The sequence below is a fragment of the Meleagris gallopavo genome, chromosome 4, assembly GCF_000146605.3.
Source record: "Meleagris gallopavo isolate NT-WF06-2002-E0010 breed Aviagen turkey brand Nicholas breeding stock chromosome 4, Turkey_5.1, whole genome shotgun sequence".
Taxonomy (NCBI): domain Eukaryota; kingdom Metazoa; phylum Chordata; class Aves; order Galliformes; family Phasianidae; genus Meleagris; species Meleagris gallopavo.
The window spans coordinates 5,344,848-5,368,053 of NC_015014.2; the positions used below are offsets into that span (position 1 = coordinate 5,344,848).

Genomic DNA, 23,206 nt, shown 5'->3' on the forward strand with positions numbered 1-23,206 from the left:
CATTTAATACCAGCCCAGCTGCCCAGGGCCCCATCCAACCTGGCCTTGAACACCTCCAGGGATGGACGGGGCATCCACAGCCTCTCTGGGCAGCTGTTCCAGCACCTCACCACTCTCTCTGTAAAGATCTTGAATTTCCAGCTTGTCATCTCTAATGTGCATTTACAGATTCCACCATGCATAACTGAATCAGCATTCCTCAGAAAAGATTAGAATTTATACGATTTAATAGAGTTGCCTAGAAGTTAGTGGCTTACATTCAACTTGGATTCATATACAATGTTTGCTGAAGTTGATTGGCAGAGGAAATTCTGCTGTGAAGCAATGAAAAGAGAAATGCTAATATTTCAGTATGGAAGATATTTTAAGAATATTGAATGGGTAGGAGACTAGAACGTGAAGCAAGTGTATCTACAGCTCTTGTGAAAGTTGTTAGTATAAAGCTCACAGTTATTTTTCACAGCTCTTTTGTTTTGGATACAGTTGGTCTGGTTTAGAAAAAGAAAAATGATGCAGGATTAGAAAAATAAAGTATTTTGCAATTTACCTTTCTATTCATGTCTAATTTATTAGAAGTTTGACATAAGAAGTTTGACAGAAACTATGGTTGCTCTAAGAGACCATCAGTTTTCTTTAGGTTTTGTACCATTGGATCATGTAATACTTTACTGTGTCTTGATTCTCTGTACTAGTCTTACATTGTCATCTTTTTATTAATGCTCACACAATGCAGTGAGGTACTAATCCCACAGTGTAGAACTACTTCGTCTGTACCTTTTTTTTTAGGAAAACAACAAGCTTTTAGAAGTAGGTTGGTTGAGGGGAATTAAAATTACTTTCAATGCATTTATATGCAGATGTACCGAGTGAGCCAGGCAGCATTTCAGTACATTTTGTTAATTTCTATTTTTGTGGGGTTTTTTTAGATCTCAGTTGGCACAAATTAGAGCATTAAAGATTGATTTAAGTCTGAAATCATGTATGAAATGAATTGTGTTTTACATTTTGAAATATGTGAGTATTTTTTTTTTATTTGTTTGTTGTAATACAAATAATTATTTTTGGAAGGAGGAAAGAAAAATTCTCTTTTCTGAGATAATTTTCCCAGGAGTGTCAGTACACAAGCTCCTAAAGAATTGTCTGAGGCTTTATAGAGCAGAAGGTAACAATTGCTCCATTGAGTCTCAAAAGGCATAGAATCCTGTAGGCAGAACCCCTGTTAATATCTGCCTGGAAAGGAACTTTGCCTTTTTACTGGAGTGTTTGTTAAAGATTACCAATCTCAATAATACTGAATTTCAAAAGCTAACCCTTTAAACTAGAAGAATAAGTGAAAGCAGTAACAATAGCTCAGTGGCTATGATCTCATGTTGTGCTTGCTTTTTGTTACCCGTACATCAAAAGAAATTCTCCCCCAAAAGGGGTGATTTGGGGTGCACTGCTCTCGAATGGTATATTATGTTTCAGCTTCAGGTTACAAAAACAGTAATGGTTTGAAGTACAGTCAGCAGTAGGGTGCAAAATCAGCCTCCTGGAAGGGCTCTGAATTTCCATTCAGTCCTATCCTAAAAGATGTTATAAACAATGCCATCAGTTTTTTTTCTCCTAATTACTCGTCCTTTGCTTACTTAGCTGCCAAGACTTCAAGATTTAAACTTGAAAAAGCAAAACGTAGGCAATTCAAACTCTATATTTCACCAGGCAGTGGAATGTTGAACTCGACTGTTTTTTCTTTGTTTGCTTCCTTAGCATATCATACTTCTGTTTGATGAGTTGACTCAGCTGAAAAAAATATTTCTCATTTACTGTATTTTTTTTTTTATTTTTTTTTTATTTTTCCCCTCAAAATATCAGAATATGAATCCCCCTCTTCCACCACCACCTCTGTCTGCTGCAGTTGTTGCATCAGCCTCTTCTGGACCTCAGCCCGCAGGTGTAATTCAGAGGTCTGCATCAGGATCAGCTGACCAAATGGCACATTTAAGACCACAGACTCGTCCAAGTGTGTAAGTAAAATTGAAACATTCTGCCTGTCAGAAAAATGCAACGTGCAGTAACTTCATTTTGTAATTACTTTGTGTCAGCTGGTTATGTTCTGCTGAAATTCCCAAGAGCCACACATACTACTTTAAACAAAAGCCTAATGGTGATATCCTCAGATGGCCTCAGTACTCATATGTCATAAGTAAATATCAGCTGATACCATTTGTTTAAAAAAAACTCACTTCAAAAATATAAAGCATTTATCATGCAGAATATGAATGAATCCTGAAGTTAGTGATGAAGACTGTATAGCTTGCAAGTGGCAAACAGTGGAGTGAATTTATTCGAAGTTTTCTGTTATGAGTGGAATGAAAAAACTGTTCTCATATGGAATAATTCATGCTAAAACATAAAAATACTGTTCCTCATTTAGTCTGTTATATTAGCAAGTCCTTGTCAGTCTGCTTGTGTAAGCTGCAGTTGAAATCTGATTGAGGATTCTACGGTTCTGTTAATTACTGGGTGTCAGTTTGAAATAAAGGCAGAAAGCTGCTAGTTTGCATTATGTTTTCACGCTTCTACAAGCAAGTGCATGATCCTTCTGGTTGAAAATATTTTGTATATTAACATGTACTCGTGACAACAACATCTTTCTTGGAAACTTCACTGTATCCAGTTTGGAGAATAAGAAAAGGAAAAAACCCAACAAAATTAAGGAGTGATTGAGCCATCTGATAGGACACATTTGAATTATGCAAGGATCTCTATTGTCCTGTCCTGTATTTATTGTTGTGCCACGTTTCCTTCCTCTCCAAAAGAGTACCCATCTTGTGTAGCAGGTGCATCTGGATTTGGGCCTTTTCTTTGGTGCCAAGCATTTTTAACACTGCTTCTTGTGGATCATTATTGCTTAGTGCCATTAATCAAGTTCCATCTCATTTATTCCCATTCTCCATCTTCAAAGGATTGCTTTATTTGAGGATACTAATGAAATTTGCAATGATTTAACTAAAAGGGAAGTTAATGAACACCAATTAAAGCACATCATTTGCTTTCCTGCAGAGGTTCATTACAGGGCTTGAGACGCAGTTTTCCACAAACATCTTTCTTAAAAAAGGAAAAAAAAAAAAAAAAAAGTAAAACGTTTCTCAACTCTCACTGTGATTTAAGTTGTGTTGTATTATGCAGTAATGCTGCTTTGCAAGGAAAAAAAACTGTAAAAGGTTGATAACTGCTAGCTAACTTACCTACGAATGTCAAGTTCTTATAAAACTTGGCATGTCATATATTAGAAGCAGGTGCAGTGAGAGAGGTGGGTTTTGGTGGGATCTGCAGCTGATCAACACCTATTTAATTAAGAACACTAAATTAAGAAAGTGGTCATTCTTACTGGAAGTAATGTACATTACAGTAAAATGCAATTAGGAGAATATTTTTTAATGGTCATTGCTTCCAGTGATACTGTCAGACTTCTGCTTTAATATTGCAACAGTGTGATGGATCAACTATCACATAGCCTTTTCTACCACATCTTCTCATTTCTGACTCTGTTTTTAACTGTCTTAACAGTTTTTAACTGTTCTAATTTTAACAACTACATCAACTTTGCTGTCTTTCAGATATATTGCTATATACCCTTATACTCCTCGAAAAGAGGATGAACTGGAATTGCGGAAGGGAGAAATGTTCTTAGTATTTGAACGCTGCCAAGATGGCTGGTTCAAGGGAACCTCCATGCATACGAGCAAGATTGGTGTTTTTCCTGGCAACTACGTGGCTCCAGCTACGAGGTATATTTTTAAATGGGTGTCTAAATAGTTTTTCTAGTTTCAGGTCCAAAATGATTGTGTATTTAATCCTAACGCTAGGTACTGGAGGAGCTGCAGATGAGTGTCAGTATGCCTTGTGTTTCAGTATTTTGTTGTTAAATTTTGACAGGACAGTGACAAGTGCATCACAAACGAAAGTTCCCATGTCTACTGCTGGTCAAACAGGACGAGTGGTAACTGTGGTCAGCCCTTCCACTGCTGCTGGGACATCTCAGAAGCTCCAGGGGAACGGTGTGGCAGTGAACTCTAGCACCGTACCCACAGCTGTGGTTTCTGCAGCACATATCCAAAGTAGCCCGCAAACCAAGGTCCTTATGCATGTGACAGGACAAATGACAGTCAACCAGGCTCGCAGCGCTGTTAGAACAGGTAAAAAAAACAAAAACCAAACAATTGAACAAAAAGCTTTGTATGTGCAGTAGTATCTTTGTGGTAGACAGTCTGTAGGGTCTGTCTGAGCAGGTGGTTTGAGTCAGGATGTGTATAAATATGGTAGCATTTTTTAAGTAGCCTTATAGAGCTGAATATTTTCTAGAATTCCCGTGTAACTCTCTGAATTTTTGAATCTTTTATTATTCTCTTCCAATCAATTGCATGCACGTACATAATCCTCCTGTTGGAAACTTATATATAGGTGCTTTAGTTGGAATTACTTTTCTCTTCCAATGGTACCTGGAATGGAGGCATTATGTGATCTCCCCTGCTCATATGCAGTTCATCTGGTAATAAAAATGATAGGCACAAGAGTCATAGCTTATTTTTCATGTTAACAGTGTACAGATAATTACATAACTTCTGATTACTGTACATCAGAAGTACTTTTAAATTATCTCTGATTATCTTTGAAGATGTCTAGAATTTTTTTTTGTCAGGGCTCAGCATTGGTCCTTAGGCTTTCTAGTTTGTTGTCTGCAATTGACTGTAACTTCATCCAGCTTTGACTCTGAGACCCTTAGGACTGTACTGGCTTCAAGATGCACACCATCCATGTCATAAAATTAAGTATTTCTGATAGGTATAACTCTGCCTTTTATGTATAGGACAGGTCATGTGATAGTGAAACATGCCTTCTTATTATTTAAACCCTGATCTTAAAAGACTGATAATGCTGTTTTCAGGAGTTTTTGTGTTGTTCTACTGTGGATTTGCCAAGCTAGGAAAATAGCATGCAACTGGATCCTAATCTGTTTCAGTTGTTGGATTTTTTCTTTTCTTTTCTTTAGAAGAACAAGTTCAAAAACAACAATTCAAAACAAACAAAACCCCAAACACAAAATCAGCTTCCACTGAAAATTATCCTAGTATTCCATCTTTCAGCCTCTAAGGTCTCTTGGCTGAAAGAGTCATGAATGGAAATGTTTCTTGGGTTTTTTTTTTTTTATTTTTTTTTATTCACTAGATTCTAATTGGCAGAGCAGAAGAGAAAAGGAATAGCAAATGGTATAATCTGTTATCAGTTTAAGCATGATTGCTCCTTATACTCTCAAAATCTACGGACTTGTGGAGCCCATTCTTCCTTCATGCAGCTCCCCAGACTTCTTACATATGCTCAGATATCAGCACTGGGTCTGTTTTTGAAGGCAGGATCCATGTGTATGTCTTCAAATACTATATTTCCTTAATTGGCCCATCTTCCTACAGTCTGATCTTAGGCTGGAACAGATGCAATAATCTTTTGTTACAACTTCATTCTTTACTTTCAGATTTAAAAAAAAAAAAGAGAGAGAACAACACCAGGTGCTATTGGCAGGCAGTAAGAGAAACTAAGCAAAACATACTTTCTTGCCTCTCAGGCACAGGTGGTTCCTACTTTAAATCCTTTCAAGCTCTCTAGAAGCTTGCAAGTGACTGTGCAAAGGAGAAAGCTCCTGTGGGCTCCAAAGGCTTTTCTGTCTCTACATCTCGATGCTTCTGTCAAGATGAATAAGCTCTTACAGTTTATTCAGCTGGAAAACATGACAGCATATTGCCCACCAACTTCTCAGGTCCCAAATGGAAAATTCAGAGCAGCGGGACTCTCTTCATTGGGAACTTAACATTGGATTATGGTGTAGAAGTGTACTGTTCAGTCACAACTATAGATCTGTTCCTTGTAAGGGCCTGTTTAACTAGTACTGAAGCAATAATGGCTGCTTTATATTCAAATGTTGGAGAGAACTGTATAGTCAGCATCTGAAATGTGATTGTCTTGAACTTCTGCTGTCTGAGTATTACTCTCTTGATGAGGCTTCACAGGCTAATGCTGCAATTTGTAGGGCTCTTCTTCAGTTTCTGTTCAGCTTAGGGCTTTGAGGATTGTTCTTCATATTTTCTTAGTGCCACTGAAGACAAGCAGTGTTTGAGGAGTTTGTATTCTTTCTCTGAAAGGAACTGGGAAGGAAATGTATATTATACCTGTTTCATTAAAGGATAAACTGTATGGAAATAGAGGGACTTCAGGTGCCTACCTGCAGTTTCCGTTACAGTTCAGAAAACAAAGACAGGAAGCAATCCCATACTTCCACTCCATTGATTGCATACAAGCATAGACATAACTTGCAAAACAGCAGGTACTTGCAAGAAAACTGGCTTTATCTCACAAACAAAAGATAGTTAATAATTGTTGGATTTCTTCTTCTTTTTTTTTTGTACTTTTTTTTTAATAATCAAAAAGCTTGCACTTTTGGTTTTAGGCTATCCTGCATTCTTATCATCTTTTTTTGAAATGTTCTTGATACTGAGAATGATATGGTGGGAGACATCACATATCAAAAAGTATACGTAGCATTTAGTGCTGCTTCATAATACTTACTGTAGTATTGTTATATCAAACTTAGGAACTGTGTATTAGAGAAGACTAACACTATTGGTACAATCTACCATGGGAATTTGTAGAGGAGAGACTGAAGAGAGGAAAGCACTAGAGGCTTAGTTCCAGGATATTACTTCTGTAATAAGCCTGAAACTCTTAATTTGTATCTGAAAAATCAAAATGAATTGATATATTTGAGAAGTGCATGCACCATACCAGAGGGTTTACCCCTTCCTACATATTGAGTTTCAGCATATTTGAAGGAAAGACCCTGTGCAACAATGGAATGCTGCATATTTAGCCTTGTATTGTTCAGGTGAGATGTCTGCACTTCATACCATCCGGTGGTACAGAGACCTCCAACCTGTTTAAGTGAGCTAAAGCATGTATTCTTGACAGTATTACTGTAACAAGCAATGTTGCTTCTTGGAAAGGATAAATTCATGTAGAGATCTGTGCTTTGCAGCTGGGCTGCAGCCCGGGTTAATATGTTCATCCCTATGCTGCTCTCCAACTTTGAGTGTAAATGTTGCTTTTATTCACCAGGGGTATGAGTAAATCCATTTCTATATTTAAACATCCCAAGAGACAATAGCATATGTTTTCAGAAAAACCACTCATAGCAGTAATTGCCACTGTACTTACTGTTTGAAAGACCCACTAAGTCTGTTGTGGATTCTGTTTAGGGAAAACAATCCAATTATATTTTTAGCAGCTTCTGTAAAGGAGTGTTTCTTTCTGCATTGTTTTATGTGCACTGACAACTACGCAGCATATAATAAGGAACAAACAAATTCCAGGCAGTATTTATCTAGCTCTTGTGAACATGTTTTTTGCATGTGAAGTACTTTGCTTAGCAGCTTGGACATCTCCACAATAGCTGCAGTGCTGTTAATCTTCCTGTGGCATAGTGGTGCAAGTAGATTACCAGGCATATGCTGCTCCACTATTAGGTTGAGATAAATTTGGTGCTGTGTAAGATGTTATTCTGGTAATATAAATGGAAGTGATACAGTAGGAAGAAAACTTTTTAAAGTCAACTAGACAAGTTGATTTTAAAAGACAGACAGTCTTTTAAAGACAGTGACAGTGCCTCATTTTTTGCATGCCTTATGCAAAGTTGAACTCTCTCATATTATCCTTTTGTTCTAGTTGCTGTACACAGTCAAGACCGGCCTACAGCAGCAGTCACACCCATACAAGCACAAAGTCAGACATGCCTTATTCCTGCAGCTGTGATCATTCCCCACCATTCTGTTGCCTCTCAGCAGCTCCAGTCCCAGCTTCCAAATACTGCTGCTTATGTCACAGCTGTGAATGTGAACCGTTCAGCCATCCCACTGGCATGTGCAGCAGCTTCTTTGAATTCTCCCAACATTGCTGCTTCATCTTTGGAGGGAGATATAAGTGGGAGAACTGTGAACACTCACCCTGTAGCTCCTGCGTCTCCAGAGAACTCTTTAGCAGCTGGTGGTAGTGCTGCTGTCAGTAAAACAGACAAGGATGTCAAGGTGCGTAGAGAATCAAATCACTCCCTTGAATACTCCGATTTTCTTCTTGCACACTTCTTAGAGATCTATGCTTTTTTCCTACCTTTGCTGAATAGCCACGCTGTAAGGTTAACAAAGCTTAACCTGAAACTCAGGCAGCCATTTTGTGACTACAGCTGCAGGCAAGCCCATTCGTGGCCATTCAAAAATACGGATATATAAAATACAGAGCAGACGTGGGGAAGGGTTAAAACAAAGTAGGTGGTTCATGCTGTTATTTGGATGAAAAATGGTGAGTTGAGAAAGTTCAGAAGAGCTGACTGACTGTTGGGATTTTAAATAATTTGTATTCTGGACCTGAAGCCAGGTTGCTGGGTACGTAAGGAAGTTGCATGGTTAGCAAATGTTATCTGTAAGTGTCTTGAAACTTACATATTAATGTGGTAATGGAGGGGAAAAAAAAAGAGTAAACAAAAAAAAGGTGATGAACTTACAGGACCATGAAGAGTTCAATCTAATGAAATAAAATTCATATTTAGTGTTAATCAATATTCCTTTAGGTGGGATAAACGAGTGGAAAAAATAAGCTTTAGAAAATTTTTCTTCCTTGTTAAGCAGACTGGTCATGGAAAATGTTACAAGCAGTGTTTGTTGCATAAAGAAAAAAAGCTGAAAAACCAGACATGTAACTGTCTTTTTGAAATGAAGGTCAGTCTAGCAATTTCTTTTCCTTCCCATTTGAAGTACTTTACCCTGCATCCAAATTCATTTTTACTGTCCAGCAGTGTCTTTATGTTACGTTGTTGGCAGAAACATTCCAACAAATTTCTAGCCATTTTTGTTCTACAGTTGTGGAGCATTTGAAACCTTTTTTCTGTTTTTTTTTTTTTCCACAACTTCCTTTAGATCTCAAATGTTAGGCATTACCTTACTACTTTTCACCCACATACTCTTCTTAATGAAGTTTATGAAAGTTTTAATCATAGGCTGTAACAGTAATCTCACCCACTTTTTAATTATTTTTGTTGGTTATTGTTGAATGGAGAAACATAGAACTTCATTTTTAAATGACTTTCAGTTGTAACCACTGAAAACAGACCAAGGTGCCTGTAGAAAGGACTTTTAAAGAATAGATTTAGAGTTTAAGGTGAAAGATGCTAATGCATTTGGACTATGCTAATTCCTTTGGGTTTCTCTTTTTCTTTCCCGTTTCGTAGACAGCAGCTTTTTGCTGAAATAGCTTGAAGTTATTGGAGACTTGGAAAAAAGACAGAGGATTTTTCATTCACAGTTCACCAATTCCACCGCATCCTAAGCTGTAATAAAAGTCTCATACTGCTGAGCTCTTCTCTTTCTGTGGTTAGCTTATAGCTTATTTTTGTCTTCAGGGCTTACAATCTGGCACTTCTCCTAAGCACTAAATTCACTTAGTCAGGGAGTTGGTGAGACAATCGCTGCCACACCCCTTAAAAAAAAAAAAAAACACAACAAGAAATACAAAAGCAGCTTAAATAATTCTCTTCAGGGTGAGTCCCAGTCTTCAGGGATTCCTGTCTGGGCAAGCAAAAAGAATGTTTACAATTCTCCCTTTAGCAGAGCAGCAAAACACAATACATTCCTCTTGTGGCAAATTTTTGCTAAATCGTGAAGGCCTTCCCTTACTGAAGGAAAATAAATAAAATACACTTATCGAAACAGCAGCCTCCAGGGCAGACTTTTCTCCCTGTTTGGTCTTAGATAACATGGAAGTTTCTAGGAAGGAATGGAGAGTTAACTGTTTTACTTCTTGGATTTCCCTTTGTGGGTCTCTAATGACTCCCCCCTTTTTGTAGACAAATTTTTGGTCCACTGACATTGGCTTTTAAGGTTAGCCTTAACTTACCTTAACTAAGCAAAAGGGCTTAGCTGGTTTGTGATCTGAATGAGTTACTGTCTTTCTCTTCACAGTTTTAGTAATTCTCTTTCTCTTTTAAAATTTTCATAATTGTCTCTTGTAATGATTTCATCAAGCATTTCCTCATTACTAAGTCTCTTCTGGACAAGGTGGTATCTGTAAGAAGGAAGTGTTTAACTCTTTGTAGAATACCTTTGTTCTGAAACTAAGCACTGCCCTTTGCTTACAGAAAGAAAAAAAGGGTTTGCTGAAGCTGCTTTCTGGAGCATCCACTAAACGCAAGCCACGGTTGTCACCTCCACCATCTCCAACACTGGAGGTTGAGCAAGCAGCCACAGAGTTAGCCCTGCAAGGTGCAGTTGGGCCAGAGCTTCCATCAGCAGGAGGTCATAGCAGAGCTGGAACCTGTCCCACTGACTGTGAGGTCTCTGTGCCAGCACAGGAGTTGTTGCAGCGGAAGACGAGTTCCCTGGATTCTGCTATTCCGATAGCACCCCCACCACGGCTGCCTTGCTCGTCCCTGGCTCCAGTCTTGAATGAGTCCAGACCTCTTGTCTGTGAAAGGTAAGTTATCCTCAGCCTCAAAATTTAGGCAGACCAAAAATAAAAATTGCACTCTGTGATGTTCTCTGTATATTAGAACTGCTTCAAAATGCTGAGATCTTGTAAAAACTAAGTTTGCTCTTCTAACAATGCTTTATATACTTACCAAGCAACTTTAATATTTAGGCTTGTTTGCTTTTTTTAAAATGTTGGTGCAAATTCATGATAAAATACAGTGATCTAGCCTTGGAATGAAAACTGAGGTAGAGAGAACAGGTCTCTTTTGCAAAACACTAACATTACAGTTTTGCATATAAGATTATCAGGTTGCACGTTTAAGTTTACTAGCAGTACTTAACTACCAACCCAAATCTATGCTAAGTAATAATAAGTAATTTATCTCTGTGTCAGATTAATACATGATTTCTTAAACTGTTGCAGAGATGCTTTTCCTACATGAATTCCTTGTTGCTATACACTCCGCATAGGAATTGTTAGGATAGCTTCTGCATCTTGACAAGTGAGACTAGAAGGTGTGCAGTTGTCTGCTCTCTGAAGGAGGCAGGCAGTTACTTTAAGGTTCAATCACTTTCCCTTTGTGTCCACCCAATATTTTCAAATTTCAGGGTCCTTTGTAGTTTGTAGTGACTGGGAAGCAGGAGGCAGTTTTCTAACTACTGTTTCTTTTTATTACCCTTGAAAGTCGACAAGCATTATGAAGACTATTGAAAGATATTTTTTTTCATGGTAGCTACATGCAGAAAGAACCAGCAGAGTTGCAGTTTAACAGCTCTAAACTGAATTCTGCTGACTAGTGTAGAGTTTGTTCTAGTGCTGTTCACTCCTGATACATGAGCAAACCATTGTACTTCAAGTCTCGTTGATCTTAAGCTACATCCATGTATTAACAGCCAGACAGTATATATGTTTTTACTTTCTTTTATTTGACTTCTTTCATACCTTCAACATTATTTAAAAGTTTATTACTCTTTCTATGCAGTTTTCTTTGAGGAAATTTCTATCTCGTACTGAATTTCTGAAGTAAATTTACACTTGTAGATGGAAAGTAAGAAAGGATTTTTCTTTAAAAATAATTCATTTTTGCAAAATCATGAGTCAGTTTGGCACAATAGTATGTTCTTCTGCTTTGAATGCAATAATAATATCAAATTAATTCTAGTATGACCAGTGAATATTTGTATAAAGCTATTTGCATCTTGGCAAAAAATAGATTTTTTACTTTTATGTTGGAGACTCATTTCTTGGAACTACTTGTTGAGAATGATGCTGTATACTTCTATTAATCTAATAATAACATGAAAAAAATCCTTTTAATATAACTGTATCCTTAATATTTAGGGAAGTGATAATCAGTACCGGAGAAATGCTACCACAAATTCATTCATTATGTCAGTGTATTTAAACAGAATTTCATATGGATTCTCTTTGTGCTTTTCAGGGCAGTTTTAATACCTTTCTTGCTGATGTGCTCTTGTCACTTTTTCTGTTTCTTTAGGCCACATTACTTGTATTGCTTAATAGGACTATGTACTTATGTCTTACCTTCTATTCTGTCTTCAGAGTATCTTGTGAACATGAATCAGTGTTATTAGTTCTAGGGAGGGATGCATAGAGAACACACTGTATCTTCTGTTAAAATTTTGGGAGAGGGATGGAAAGTATTAATGAAAGAAACCTCAAGAAGAGGTAAAGAACAGAGAAATCCCCTGCAAAGATTGTTTTGCTCTTACATATCACAATTTCAATCACAAATTACAGTCTGTCTGGAAAAAAACCACAGCAGTACTCTACTCTGACTTTGGAGAATAATTATTAGCATTCAAGTTCTGTTTACAAAGTTCACTACAGGATTTAGGAGTTATGTTCTGCTGATGTTCTGCATGAATAAGAAGCAGAAGTGCCTGAATCAGCTCTGAAAAGCACTTGAAAATATTTGTTTGATACAGAGTTTTCCCCAGAGTCTTGCCTTCGTTTAAGACACGGGAACACATTCTTCATTGTAATCCCACTGTTTTTCCATTCAGTAGCATTGCCAAGTTCTCTTACAGTATATTTAATGTGTGTTCTGTAGAAAATTGGAAGTAAAACTCAAACCATTACAGAGCCTGCTTCCATTCGTACAGAATAAATGAATTAACAAATTTGAGTGTACACAGGCTCTTTGTGGCATGGATTTGCAGATAAATATTTCAATACCTGTAGCTATTTCTCCAAAGGAAGGGAAGATGGTGGCATTCCCTTCCATCTCGCTGCTGCAGATCTTAGTAGCAAACCAGCACTTTGCTTCCCATTACTATACTTACTCTTCTCCCGTGAGCTAAATTGCCTGTTGGCATCCACTCTCCTTCATATCTTCATTGAGTCGTATTTGAAAAGTGATTTTACTGTGAAAAACTGGAAAAATACATTTTTATCAGCTGAGTGCTGAAGGAAATTGTTGGGTTGAACGCTTCTAAAAATGTTTATTTTTAGTGAAGTAGTACACAAATTGTGCAACTGTTTAATTAAGATGACACGCGTTCTTTTCTTGAAAAGCTCTAAGATAAACAAAAATAATTAAAACCAAAAGCAAATTAGTAGATGTTATTTGTTGCTTATTTTTGTTCTATGCACGCTTCCTTAAGAGCGTTCCCTGGGATAACATCATATTAAACATACAGTTATAAAATTATGCTCAATTTCTGTTCTGAATGCTTTGATTATAGTTGAATTGTTCTACTGGAAGAGTCTCAAACTTATCTTCAAAAATGTGCTTACAGTTTTCTCCTGTTCCTTACCTTTTTTGTTTATTTTTACAGGAGTCATAATTTAAATAAAATCATGATAGGAGATGCATACTTTTAACTTAAATTCATTACAGTATTATTATTTTCTGTCCAAGGTATACTTAACGGTTTTAGACAGTTTCTTGTTAAGTTTGAACATGCATAGGGGTATATTAAAAGCACTGGTTTAAAAAAAAAACAACTAAATTTTGGGTTTTTTTCCCCTATCAAACAGGTACAGAGTGGTGGTATCCTATCCTCCTCAGAGTGAAGCAGAACTTGAACTTAAAGAAGGTGACATTGTATTTGTACATAAAAAACGTGAGGATGGCTGGTTCAAAGGCACTCTGCAACGAAATGGAAAAACTGGCCTTTTCCCTGGCAGCTTTGTAGAGAACGTTTGAGAGAATTGATTCCAAAAGCTTCAAATCACTCCGTACTGTAAAGTAGCACAAGTATTTTATCGGAAAAAGCACAGTCATGAAATGTTTTCAAATGACTGTAATGTAAAATATACATATTTTTACAGTGTCTATAGCACAATTACACCAGCAAACAAAGAAGATGAAGGCATCTGCTGGTTTTATCACTTTTGATTCTTGAGTGTGATGTGTGCCTTGTACTGTCTGATTTATTATATAGAAGAACTTTTTTCCCCATGTATGTTACATAAATGAACAATTGTTTACAAGGCTGTAACTAATTTATTGTTGTTTTTTTTTTTTTAAACTTGAATTTTGTGTAATAGTTAAAAATCTTGTGACTATGATTTTAACAAATTATTAATTTATGAAAGAATAGCTAAGGGGAAGCTGGATTCTCTCCTTATGAGCAAGCAATTATATCTGATAAAGAGCCTGCCATTTATCCTCTGGACATCTTTCCCCTGCGGTGTTTAACAGTGGAGTAAGTCTCTTGTTTTATGAGTTAATATTGAATGGTGGTGATGTGACGTCAAATAGAATTTGCCAAGTGGGGGAAAAATGTGTTTTGTTCTTTGAATGGAGGAAAAAAAAAAAGTCAGTGGTGTTCTTCAGTCTAGTTCTACTCCTTCATAAATCACACAAGTGGAGTAATGTTTCCAGGAGGCAAAGATGTATGTGAACAAATGATTGAAATTCAACCATGCCAAGGTTAGAGTAATCTCAAGGTTAGGAAGGAAGGAAGAAATTTAAGAGCGTCAATGACAATTTCCCTATACCTTCTGATTTTGTAATAACTGGGCTGTTTGAACAAAGCTTAGCTTTGTATATTTGGCCTTTTTTTTTTTTTTTTTTGGCATTTTGTGCTCAGGATCCAACAAAATTGGAGGGAATGTTAAAGTCCGGTACTTAGAAGAATAATGTCTTGAAAACACCTGTTTGATAAGACTGAATATGAAAATAAAATTATAAGTTGTACTTACTGTCTAAAAATGCCTAAGAAGTATAATTTGCTGTTTTCTTCTCAAACTGATGTGCATGGCCAAAAGATGTTTTACAGTGTCTGAGCAATAGTGGTGGTAAGTGATACACTCGTGTTAATGTAAAGGCTGTATGAAACACTGGGAAAATTTTACTAACGTCTTAACCATTTCTACTTTGGTATGTTCTGACCTTTTCTTTGTCTTGCATGTGTTACTCAATTCTTGCAGTAAAATAGCTGTGCACGATTCGCATTTTCCTTTTCAATTACCTGTTACTGGGTTATTTTGTTCTGAAAGTTTCCCAAAAGCCACTTGACCAAAACTAGTGATCAGCTCACTTTCAACCAGAGAAGGTGTCCAGTGTTTGAATCATTAATAAAATATTTTATTTCCTTGCAGCTGATGGATATAAAGAATGCAGCCTGCAAGAAAAATGTTAGTCTTTGAGGGTTCTGTTAGAGATTTGACACTTTCATTTTTTGGTTGTTGAAGTTCAATTGTGATTTTTTGCAAGATACTGAGCACCGTCATCTCCAGTAAAATTTGATGTAATTTGGCTGTTACTTGGCACTTTACAAAGGGAAGCCAGTAGTGTGATTCAGTATCACACAGTATATAGAAAGCAATGAACAAATAAACAGCAATGTGTGAAATCCTTACTTTATTTTTTTTTTGAAGCTATATGTTGAAAAATATCAAATGTTAATGACAAGGATTCTTTGCCATTATCATGTAGTATCATTGTGATGGTCTTAAAAATAAGAAAATATATATATCTATAAATATATGTAGTTGAACATGACAGCATTCCCAAATTAACTATCTCTCTGAAACACTGTATAATTCAGTTTTTGTGCTTTTTAATATTTTTAAATAGTTTACTTGAATATTCATGTAATATATAAAGGTTTTGTGAAACAAATTTTTAGTTAGAAAGGAGCTGATATCAGCTTTTGTCAGCATAAATTGGCACTAGTGTGTCATAATATTCTTATTTTGAAAAATGTAGTGCATTTTATATTAAAGACTACTAAAGGTTAATTTTTCTATTTCTGCTCTCCATATTTTAAACTAAGCGACTAAGTTACCTCTGTTAATAGATTTTCATGGTGTAAAGTCAGTAAAAAATCAGCTGTTAATCCAATAGTTCTGTTAGATGGAATACGGTTTTGATTTTTTGAACAATAAATGTTTGTAGAAAGGGCTTATTACATAGCAGTGCAATGACAAAATGCAGTTATCCTGCCTTTTTTGTGATCTTTTAGGAGTTATTTTTTTGGTATTGGCTTGGGATTAATTCAGTGTCGAAACAGACAAACCTGTGCATTTGCTTTGTGTAATTCCATACAAAAAAATTTTGTAAGGTATTTTATATCTATGTTTGAAGTTCAGTGAATGTTAAGTGTTCGATTTACTATGTTAAACTTCCAATCGTAATAAATATTTTCTTAGCAAACGTCTAAATCAAAATGTGTATGCAAACACTGAACATCAATTTCTTGTACAGAATTTGACAATAAAATTACCAGAACTTAATTTTAGAATTTATAGGAGAATATTTCTGCTCATAGAAGAAGTCTTCAGATTCCATAATGTTGGAAGCTTGGAATGATGAATATTATGCAAAAATTGTAAAGAGAACTGATCTTTTCCATTTCCTTATTTCTGCAGGCAACTTCAGAACATGTAGGTAACTTCCATCTCAGTCTCATCATGACTGACTCATTTGCTGTAGGTCTTGTTATATCAGGCACAGAGGAGTTAAGAAGTGCTTTCCCTAGAGGATGAAGTGTCTAGTGTAGTGTGGATGTTGAAGGAGAGTCCCCAGCTCTAAGGTTAAAGCAGCTACAGTGACTTTCTCTGAGGGCAGAAGTGTTGGGTGGTAAGAGGCTCCTTCCCCCTAAAGAAGTTTGCAGTTGAACAGTAAAGCCTAACTAGACCTTCTTCATTCAAATGAGTTCACCTGTCTACGTGTAGCTGATGGGGGAACAAATATATGGGGTATTTGGGAGTGAAGCCAAGAGGAGACAGCATTGCCAGAAATGGAGAATAGAGATTATTGAGTAACAGCTTTTTTTTTTTCCCTCCAGAATTGTGATCAGGCATCAGTGTATCCATAGGAGAAAAAAAAAAAACGCATAAAATCATGGTAAGAAGTAAAACCATTTCTTTGGGTGTGAGGGATTTTATTGTTGTTTTGCTTTTGTGTTGTACTTACTGAGTAATTCTAACGTGTTCAACACTTGGATTGCCAGAGGTGCCTGCAATCTTATTCGCTCTCAATTTGTTATCTCTGCTTTAAAATAGTGATGCCAGTAGCTTTGCACAGACTCAAGAACGTGGCTTCTGAGCATCCTAGCTTTTTTGATAGAGCTGGCAAAATGTTTTGACTGGATAGCTCTGTCCAGTAGCTTTAAACAAGAGTGTTCTAAGGTGCATGTTGACTTTAACGAAACAGAAGAATCCATTTGTCTATTTAGAAACCTTTATTTTTAAAAACTGTGACAGTATGGTATCTCATCCATATTTGTACATTAGTGCTGTTTTTATAGGACATGCCAATGCACCCATCTTTTGGGGATTCTTTACCATGATTCTCAAATACACGTACATCTCAAATCACTGTGAAGTGCTTTTTTCCTCCGTTGTGTTAGCCAGTTAATGGTGAATCTTAAACTGTGTGAAGCTTGGCTTGAGCAAAACCAGTGTCATCTTTCTTTTGAATGATTTAATAATTTATCAGCTGGTGTACGCGAAATACAGTTATATAAAAGAATAAGAGCTGAGAACGGTGATGGTGGAAGATGAGGACCCAGACATTAAGCGTGAGGAAGGAGTTTGAAGACCTGTATGTGGCACCTGCATCTTCCCTGACTTGTTTGTGGTATGACTTCTGTTATCAGAATCCAGCTCTGTGAAAGGAATTAAGAGGCACTTGAAAGTTTAAGAGTGAAAATGCATCCCTTGATCTTTGCACAGTCTCGTAAGCTTGTATTTGTTTGCCTATGTCTAAAGCTGACATTGGCCTGAACTGCATAACTGTTCTCTTGTCAAAACGTTTCTGAAATCCCAAACTAGGTATCTGTATTCCTCAATTATACAAAAAGCACTCTTTTAGTGCTTTGAGTATATGTATTACACTGAGTACTGACTAAAGTTTAAAAAAAAAATGAATAAATAAAAAATCTGGCCACAAAAGACACAAGAGGAGTCACAGCTTGTCGCTAATCATCAGTGGTAGTGTTTGCTTATGATGCAATCTATATTGGTATACTGATATTTGCCTTTGGAAATGGTATGGATATGATGAAGTCATACTTCACAGTGTTATCCAAATTCCTCTTACTTTCTAGAAGACAAACTTGTTGAGACCCATGGAGTTAGCAGCTGTTCTTAAAAACCTGAGGGCTCGTATTTTGAACCTCAGTTTTTTCATTTGCCAAACTGACAGTTCCAGATCTTGTGAGGTCTGTGATGCTGAGCCTGTTTTCATTTCTTCTCTGCTGTTCCTACTCAATGGATAAAGGCAACTTAAACGCAATAACATTAGCCCCAGATTTCAATTACTTACAGTTATAATTAGCTTGTAAAAATTCCTCTTAGCACATTTAAATGAACAGTACTCAGCTGCACTCTGCAACCAACTTAAGTGCCTGTATTATGGTCCTGTTTATATGGCACACAGAACCCAAAGGCCTTCAAATGTCTGCATCTGTTAAATCAAAACCAATTCAGGAGATGTGCTTAAATTGTAGCTACATTTTAATTTCAGAGTGCTGGGAACAGCGTGTACAGACCAAGAAGTAGAAACTGGACACAGAAAGAAAAAAATACACTGTATTACAAAGGCAGAAAGGAGAATGTCAGGGTTTTAAAATATCTGTGCAGGTGTTTACTGTCCCTGCTGTCTTAGATGGAACCCCATTCCACAAATCAAGTGGACTTTGATTCCTCCTGCTTCAGGCCCCCTACCCCCACCCTCTACAAACACTTCCCAGAAAGGAAGGCTGCATAAGCCTTTAAAACATCCAAATTCTTTGGCACTGAAATATATGGTTGTACTCTCAAATTACTGCAAATCAGTGCTACTTCATTGATTTCGTTAGATTTTGCTGGCATACACTGAATATGCCCCCTGCTGTTAAATAGTCAAGGAAAATATCTTCCCTGAAGAAATGACTATATCTGAAAAGAAACCGAGCTTTGTTGTTTGTCATACTTGGAAAATAAGAGCTACTAGGGCTGTGTTATTCTTTTCTCAAAAACTGGCTGTCCCGCTAATAAGGAAAAGGCACTAGATCAAAGATGAGGCCATCTAGCTGCTCTGTAAAGCATAGGAGATTGGTTACTTTTCAGTCAAATTATAAATTTTCAGATCCACAATTACAGAGCAGGATTTGGTTTGCAGACAGCTGCTAGCCCCAGAATCTTTTGTGGTTAGCTCGTGCTGTATTTTCTCATGGTATGTCTGTGAATGCTTGGAAGAGAAAGATGAGTCAGCAACTGAATGACTTTAAAGTGGTCACTGACATTGTTTTCCACAGAAGGGATGTGACCTAGGTCAAATATCTTATTTCAGCTGGTTGAACTTCTCAATAAGTTGAAGAATGCTAGCTCTTAAAAGTTTACAGTTCAAAGAAGTTTTCCCCACTCTGGTAGTCAATCTCAGTGTGACTTCTGAATGCATGCAGATCAGGAAAATCTGCTGGTTTTCTGCTCCATTGTAAAAGCTTTCCTCTGTCCAACTTCTAAGTTAGCAGTACACAAATAACTATTGTCCTGCGTATCACTGAAATTATTTGCATATAACAATTTGCATCTAATATACATGATTATTTTTTTTCCCTACGTAATGAAATTTAATAATGCTCATCTGTGTGAAGGTCAGACTTTTCAGGAAGGATGAGAAAACATAGAAATAGATGAATGTTTTAAAACTCTTTGTAAAAATAATTTAAAAAAGAGGGTCCTCACTCTGGCTGTGTGTTCAGTATTCTCACACCAAGGGCATATTCCTTAACACTGAGTAGGTGGTCTTTGCCAAAGACTAGGCATAACTCTTAAAAAGCTGGAGTGCCTTTTTTGAGAATGTCTCCAGTAAGTAAGAGGAGAGCAAGACTGATGTGGTGTCTGTTTTCTGTCTGTTACTGACCCAGTTGTTTATGCCACAACCACATTTCTATGTGGAGGCCTGCTATAGTTTTGCTTAAGAAAATGCCGGAAAATACTGATTTCTACCTGTTCAGATGCAGAATATTCCTTGATAAGGAAATCAATGTTGACCTCATATCAAATCCTAATAAGATTTGGCAATATCCACAAAAAACAAGAGTACTCTTGTAATTTTTCTCTCATTTGATGTAGTATTAATGTATGTGTAAAATACTTGAAAGGGACCTGGAAGGATCATGGAGTCCAAGAAAATTTAAATATTAAAATATAAATTTCTGTAGGTAACATTCCTCGACTGTTCCTGCAGCACAGGATCCAGCTGGGCTTAAAGAGCAGTTTTGAGTTTGGGAAAGTTGCTGCAATTCTCTTGGCATGGCAAGATGGGCACGTCAGCAGTGTGTGAGTGGGGAATGAGTGGGAGGAGAACAGCCCTGGAATTAAAGAGATCAGTGAAACATTGTCTGGTTTAACCACAATTGTTTCTTTTTTTGTCTCTAAGCTATCTCTTCGTAAATGATTCAAGTACTCCCACCATAGGGCAGTGTGGTTCCTTACTGGATATGACCATGTGTGTGGATGTCTGGGATATAAGGGCCACAACAGAGCTTGATTACTGTCATATCTTCCTCTTAGTGAGGCCCCTGCCTTAATTCCCCAAGTGCTGGCATAGGCTAGGTTGCATTGGTGGTGGAGCTCATAGCATCCTTGGATGGCTAAACCAAGCCATGAAAACTCTCTGCTTCCAGAGCAGTTGCATCTCTGCAGAGGTTGTGCTGGTGAAAAAAAGATCAGTTGGCAGGTTGTGTCTGTCCTCACACCATAGTGTATTTATGTTGGCAAACCTTTGTTGTGTACACTCAGCCAAAGCTCATTACTGATGAACGAGATGATGTGGGAATTTTTCCATCTGCTGTCTTCCTGCTTTTGCTGATCTATGTAACAAGTTTGCTTTTAACTGTGAAGTATTGCACTCTCATAGCTGATAGTAATAAAGCATGCTCACACAGCTGTGATTTGATTACACTACAGCCCTGTTTTTGAGTAATAGCTAAGTCCATCAGAACAAAAGGTATCTTCTGCCAAGTACAGGAATTAATTTAGAGAAAAATTAATGAACTTGTACTGAGCTTTTTGAACTTTAACATCAGACAACACTGGCAGAAAGAAGCTGGGTCTCTTCCTAGTTGTGTGCAAGTCTGAAGGTCAGTCCGCGTTTTATCTGCATGTTTTTTTTTGTTTTAAAATCAAAAGCAACATTTCCAAGGAAATAGTTGAAAATTGAAGTAATTTTTGCAAAGGGCAAGTACTGGATTCTAGTTCACTTCTGGTTGATGTTTCTTCATAAAAGTCAGTGTGTCAGCCATTGTAAAATAAACAGATAACTAGTATGTCATCTTGCAATTAAAAAGCTCTATTGATGAATTTACAATAGCTTATAGCTGGCTTGTGCTATCTTTTGTGCTGTAACACAGTATAATATTTTGGGAACAGATATTGTATGCAGAAGTACTGATTCCAAATATAAAAGAGGTCCCTAAGGCACAAATGCAATTTCTTGCTTCTAACTCTAAATTACTTTTTTTTTTTTTTGTAATTAAAGCTAGTATGTCTAACAGCTAATTGCAAAGTAGCCTGATGTTGTGCCCAGCCACCTCTCTCACACGTCCTTTTCTCTTAACTTCCTAGGCCTTTTTGTCATAAAAGATTAAGTGCTTTGGATTCATTGGAACAAAAAAAGCAAACAAAATTATTATGCACTTTACAGAACAGGAATGAATTTAGCATGATTTTAAAAGTTAAATATATGTAGAGGTGTTTTGCTGAATCAATTTGTTTCTGTTTGGACCATCCCAGAAATAGTGTTGCAGTGTGAAGCATCTGATTCTAGGGAATAATAATAATAATAAACAAAACCAACATTATGTACAAATGGATGTTATTTATACACCTGTGAACCAGCAAAAATAAATATAATAGACATTTCAAACCTGTAATCGATTTCTTGGGTGCTTTAATACTTAGATCTGAAGGGAAAGTACAGCACTTTGGATAACTCAGGGAATTTTTTCTCTTTTCCTGTTTGAGATGTAATGGTCACGGTTCACTGAGTTGGCCCAGAATACTTTCTCCCTTCCTCCCACATTATGCATTAGTCACTATGACTGCATTTGCTGTAATCCTTTGGTGTGCACATTAAAGCTGCACTGATTCCATTGGCAGTTTTGGGTATTTGTGAGCTCTGCTCAGTCAGAGACTTAAGTGATGTATTGGATATTGGACTACACTTAAGCAGATGACCCCAGAGGCTTCTCCAACTGGGTTTTCAGACCCAAAGACTTGTCCAACTGGATCTGCGACATAAACATTAAGAGTAGAGTGTCTCCACAGAAAGCAAGTTTGGAGCAAAGGCCTTCAGTGCCGTAATCAAGCAGCTCAGCACATGGATTGAGACTTGTTCCAAGAAATCTTAGCAATGCTGATGATAAATTTGATCTGTTTCTACACGTCCCATGTTAGTCATGTGAAGTCTTCTCTACCACTAGTGCTGGAAAACTGCTCATGTGTATGATGAGAAGTTTTGTAGGCGCAGAGTTAGAAATTAAGAGTGCAAATGCTTTCTTAGGGAGGAAAGCAATGAACTGCTAGATTTCAGCTAGACATTGGCTCAGGCATTTGTAGTATAGGTATACAGCTTTGGTTCTGGTGGCAGGAAGAATGCCTGAGGTGCCTGAGAGAACTGCTTACTGTGGAGAAGTTGAATATTGTGTATGCTGATAACTTGAACGTGTAGAGGTGGCAGAGGAAGGCCTTTTTCTAGAGTAGATGTGGGAAGCTCCTTAATTTCAGAGTAACCAAAATCTGGCTTATTTCATAACAGCTTCTATCTTCTGTGTTTTAGGAGCAGATTATGGCTTGTCACATTCAATATGTCCACTGAGCTGGATGTATGTGCTTTTCTTCAGTCCTTTTTTTGTACTTTTTAGAAGGAAGATCATTGGGTTTGGGGAAAAGAAAGATTGAGACAAATAATTCCTCACCTTACGAGTGAACTTATGGGGGGCACAGAGGGAAGAAGACCTAACAAAGAACTGGAATTGTTCTTCAGCAAGGGACAGCAGTAATTCTGGGTTTGGTACTGGTACCGGTGCTTGGTATCAGCTGCAGGAAGGGTTGGAAATAATCTGACAAAATGGCTGTACCTAGAAATTGAATGGCTGCACACCTTACTAACTAAAAGATTTATGCTTACGTAATGCGCTAAAGGTATGGAAATTATTACAGATGTGCAGCCTGTATCTGCCAAAGAGAGCTG

At 37.1% G+C, this 23,206-nt stretch overlaps 1 protein-coding gene across 1 annotated transcript in view; it reads left to right on the forward strand.

Moving 5' to 3' along the window:
- Window positions 1-16,269, forward strand: part of SH3RF1 (SH3 domain containing ring finger 1) — a 74,431-nt gene extending 58,162 nt beyond the window's left edge. The window contains exons 6-11 of the mRNA XM_003205388.4: window positions 1,855-2,006; window positions 3,603-3,773; window positions 3,922-4,181; window positions 7,756-8,114; window positions 10,217-10,551; window positions 13,552-16,269. Coding sequence (XP_003205436.1) covers window positions 1,855-2,006; window positions 3,603-3,773; window positions 3,922-4,181; window positions 7,756-8,114; window positions 10,217-10,551; window positions 13,552-13,720 — 1,446 coding nt within the window. The 3' untranslated portion in view covers window positions 13,721-16,269. The remainder of the gene's footprint in view (window positions 1-1,854; window positions 2,007-3,602; window positions 3,774-3,921; window positions 4,182-7,755; window positions 8,115-10,216; window positions 10,552-13,551) is intronic.
- The last annotated feature ends 6,937 nt before the right edge of the window (window positions 16,270-23,206 follow it).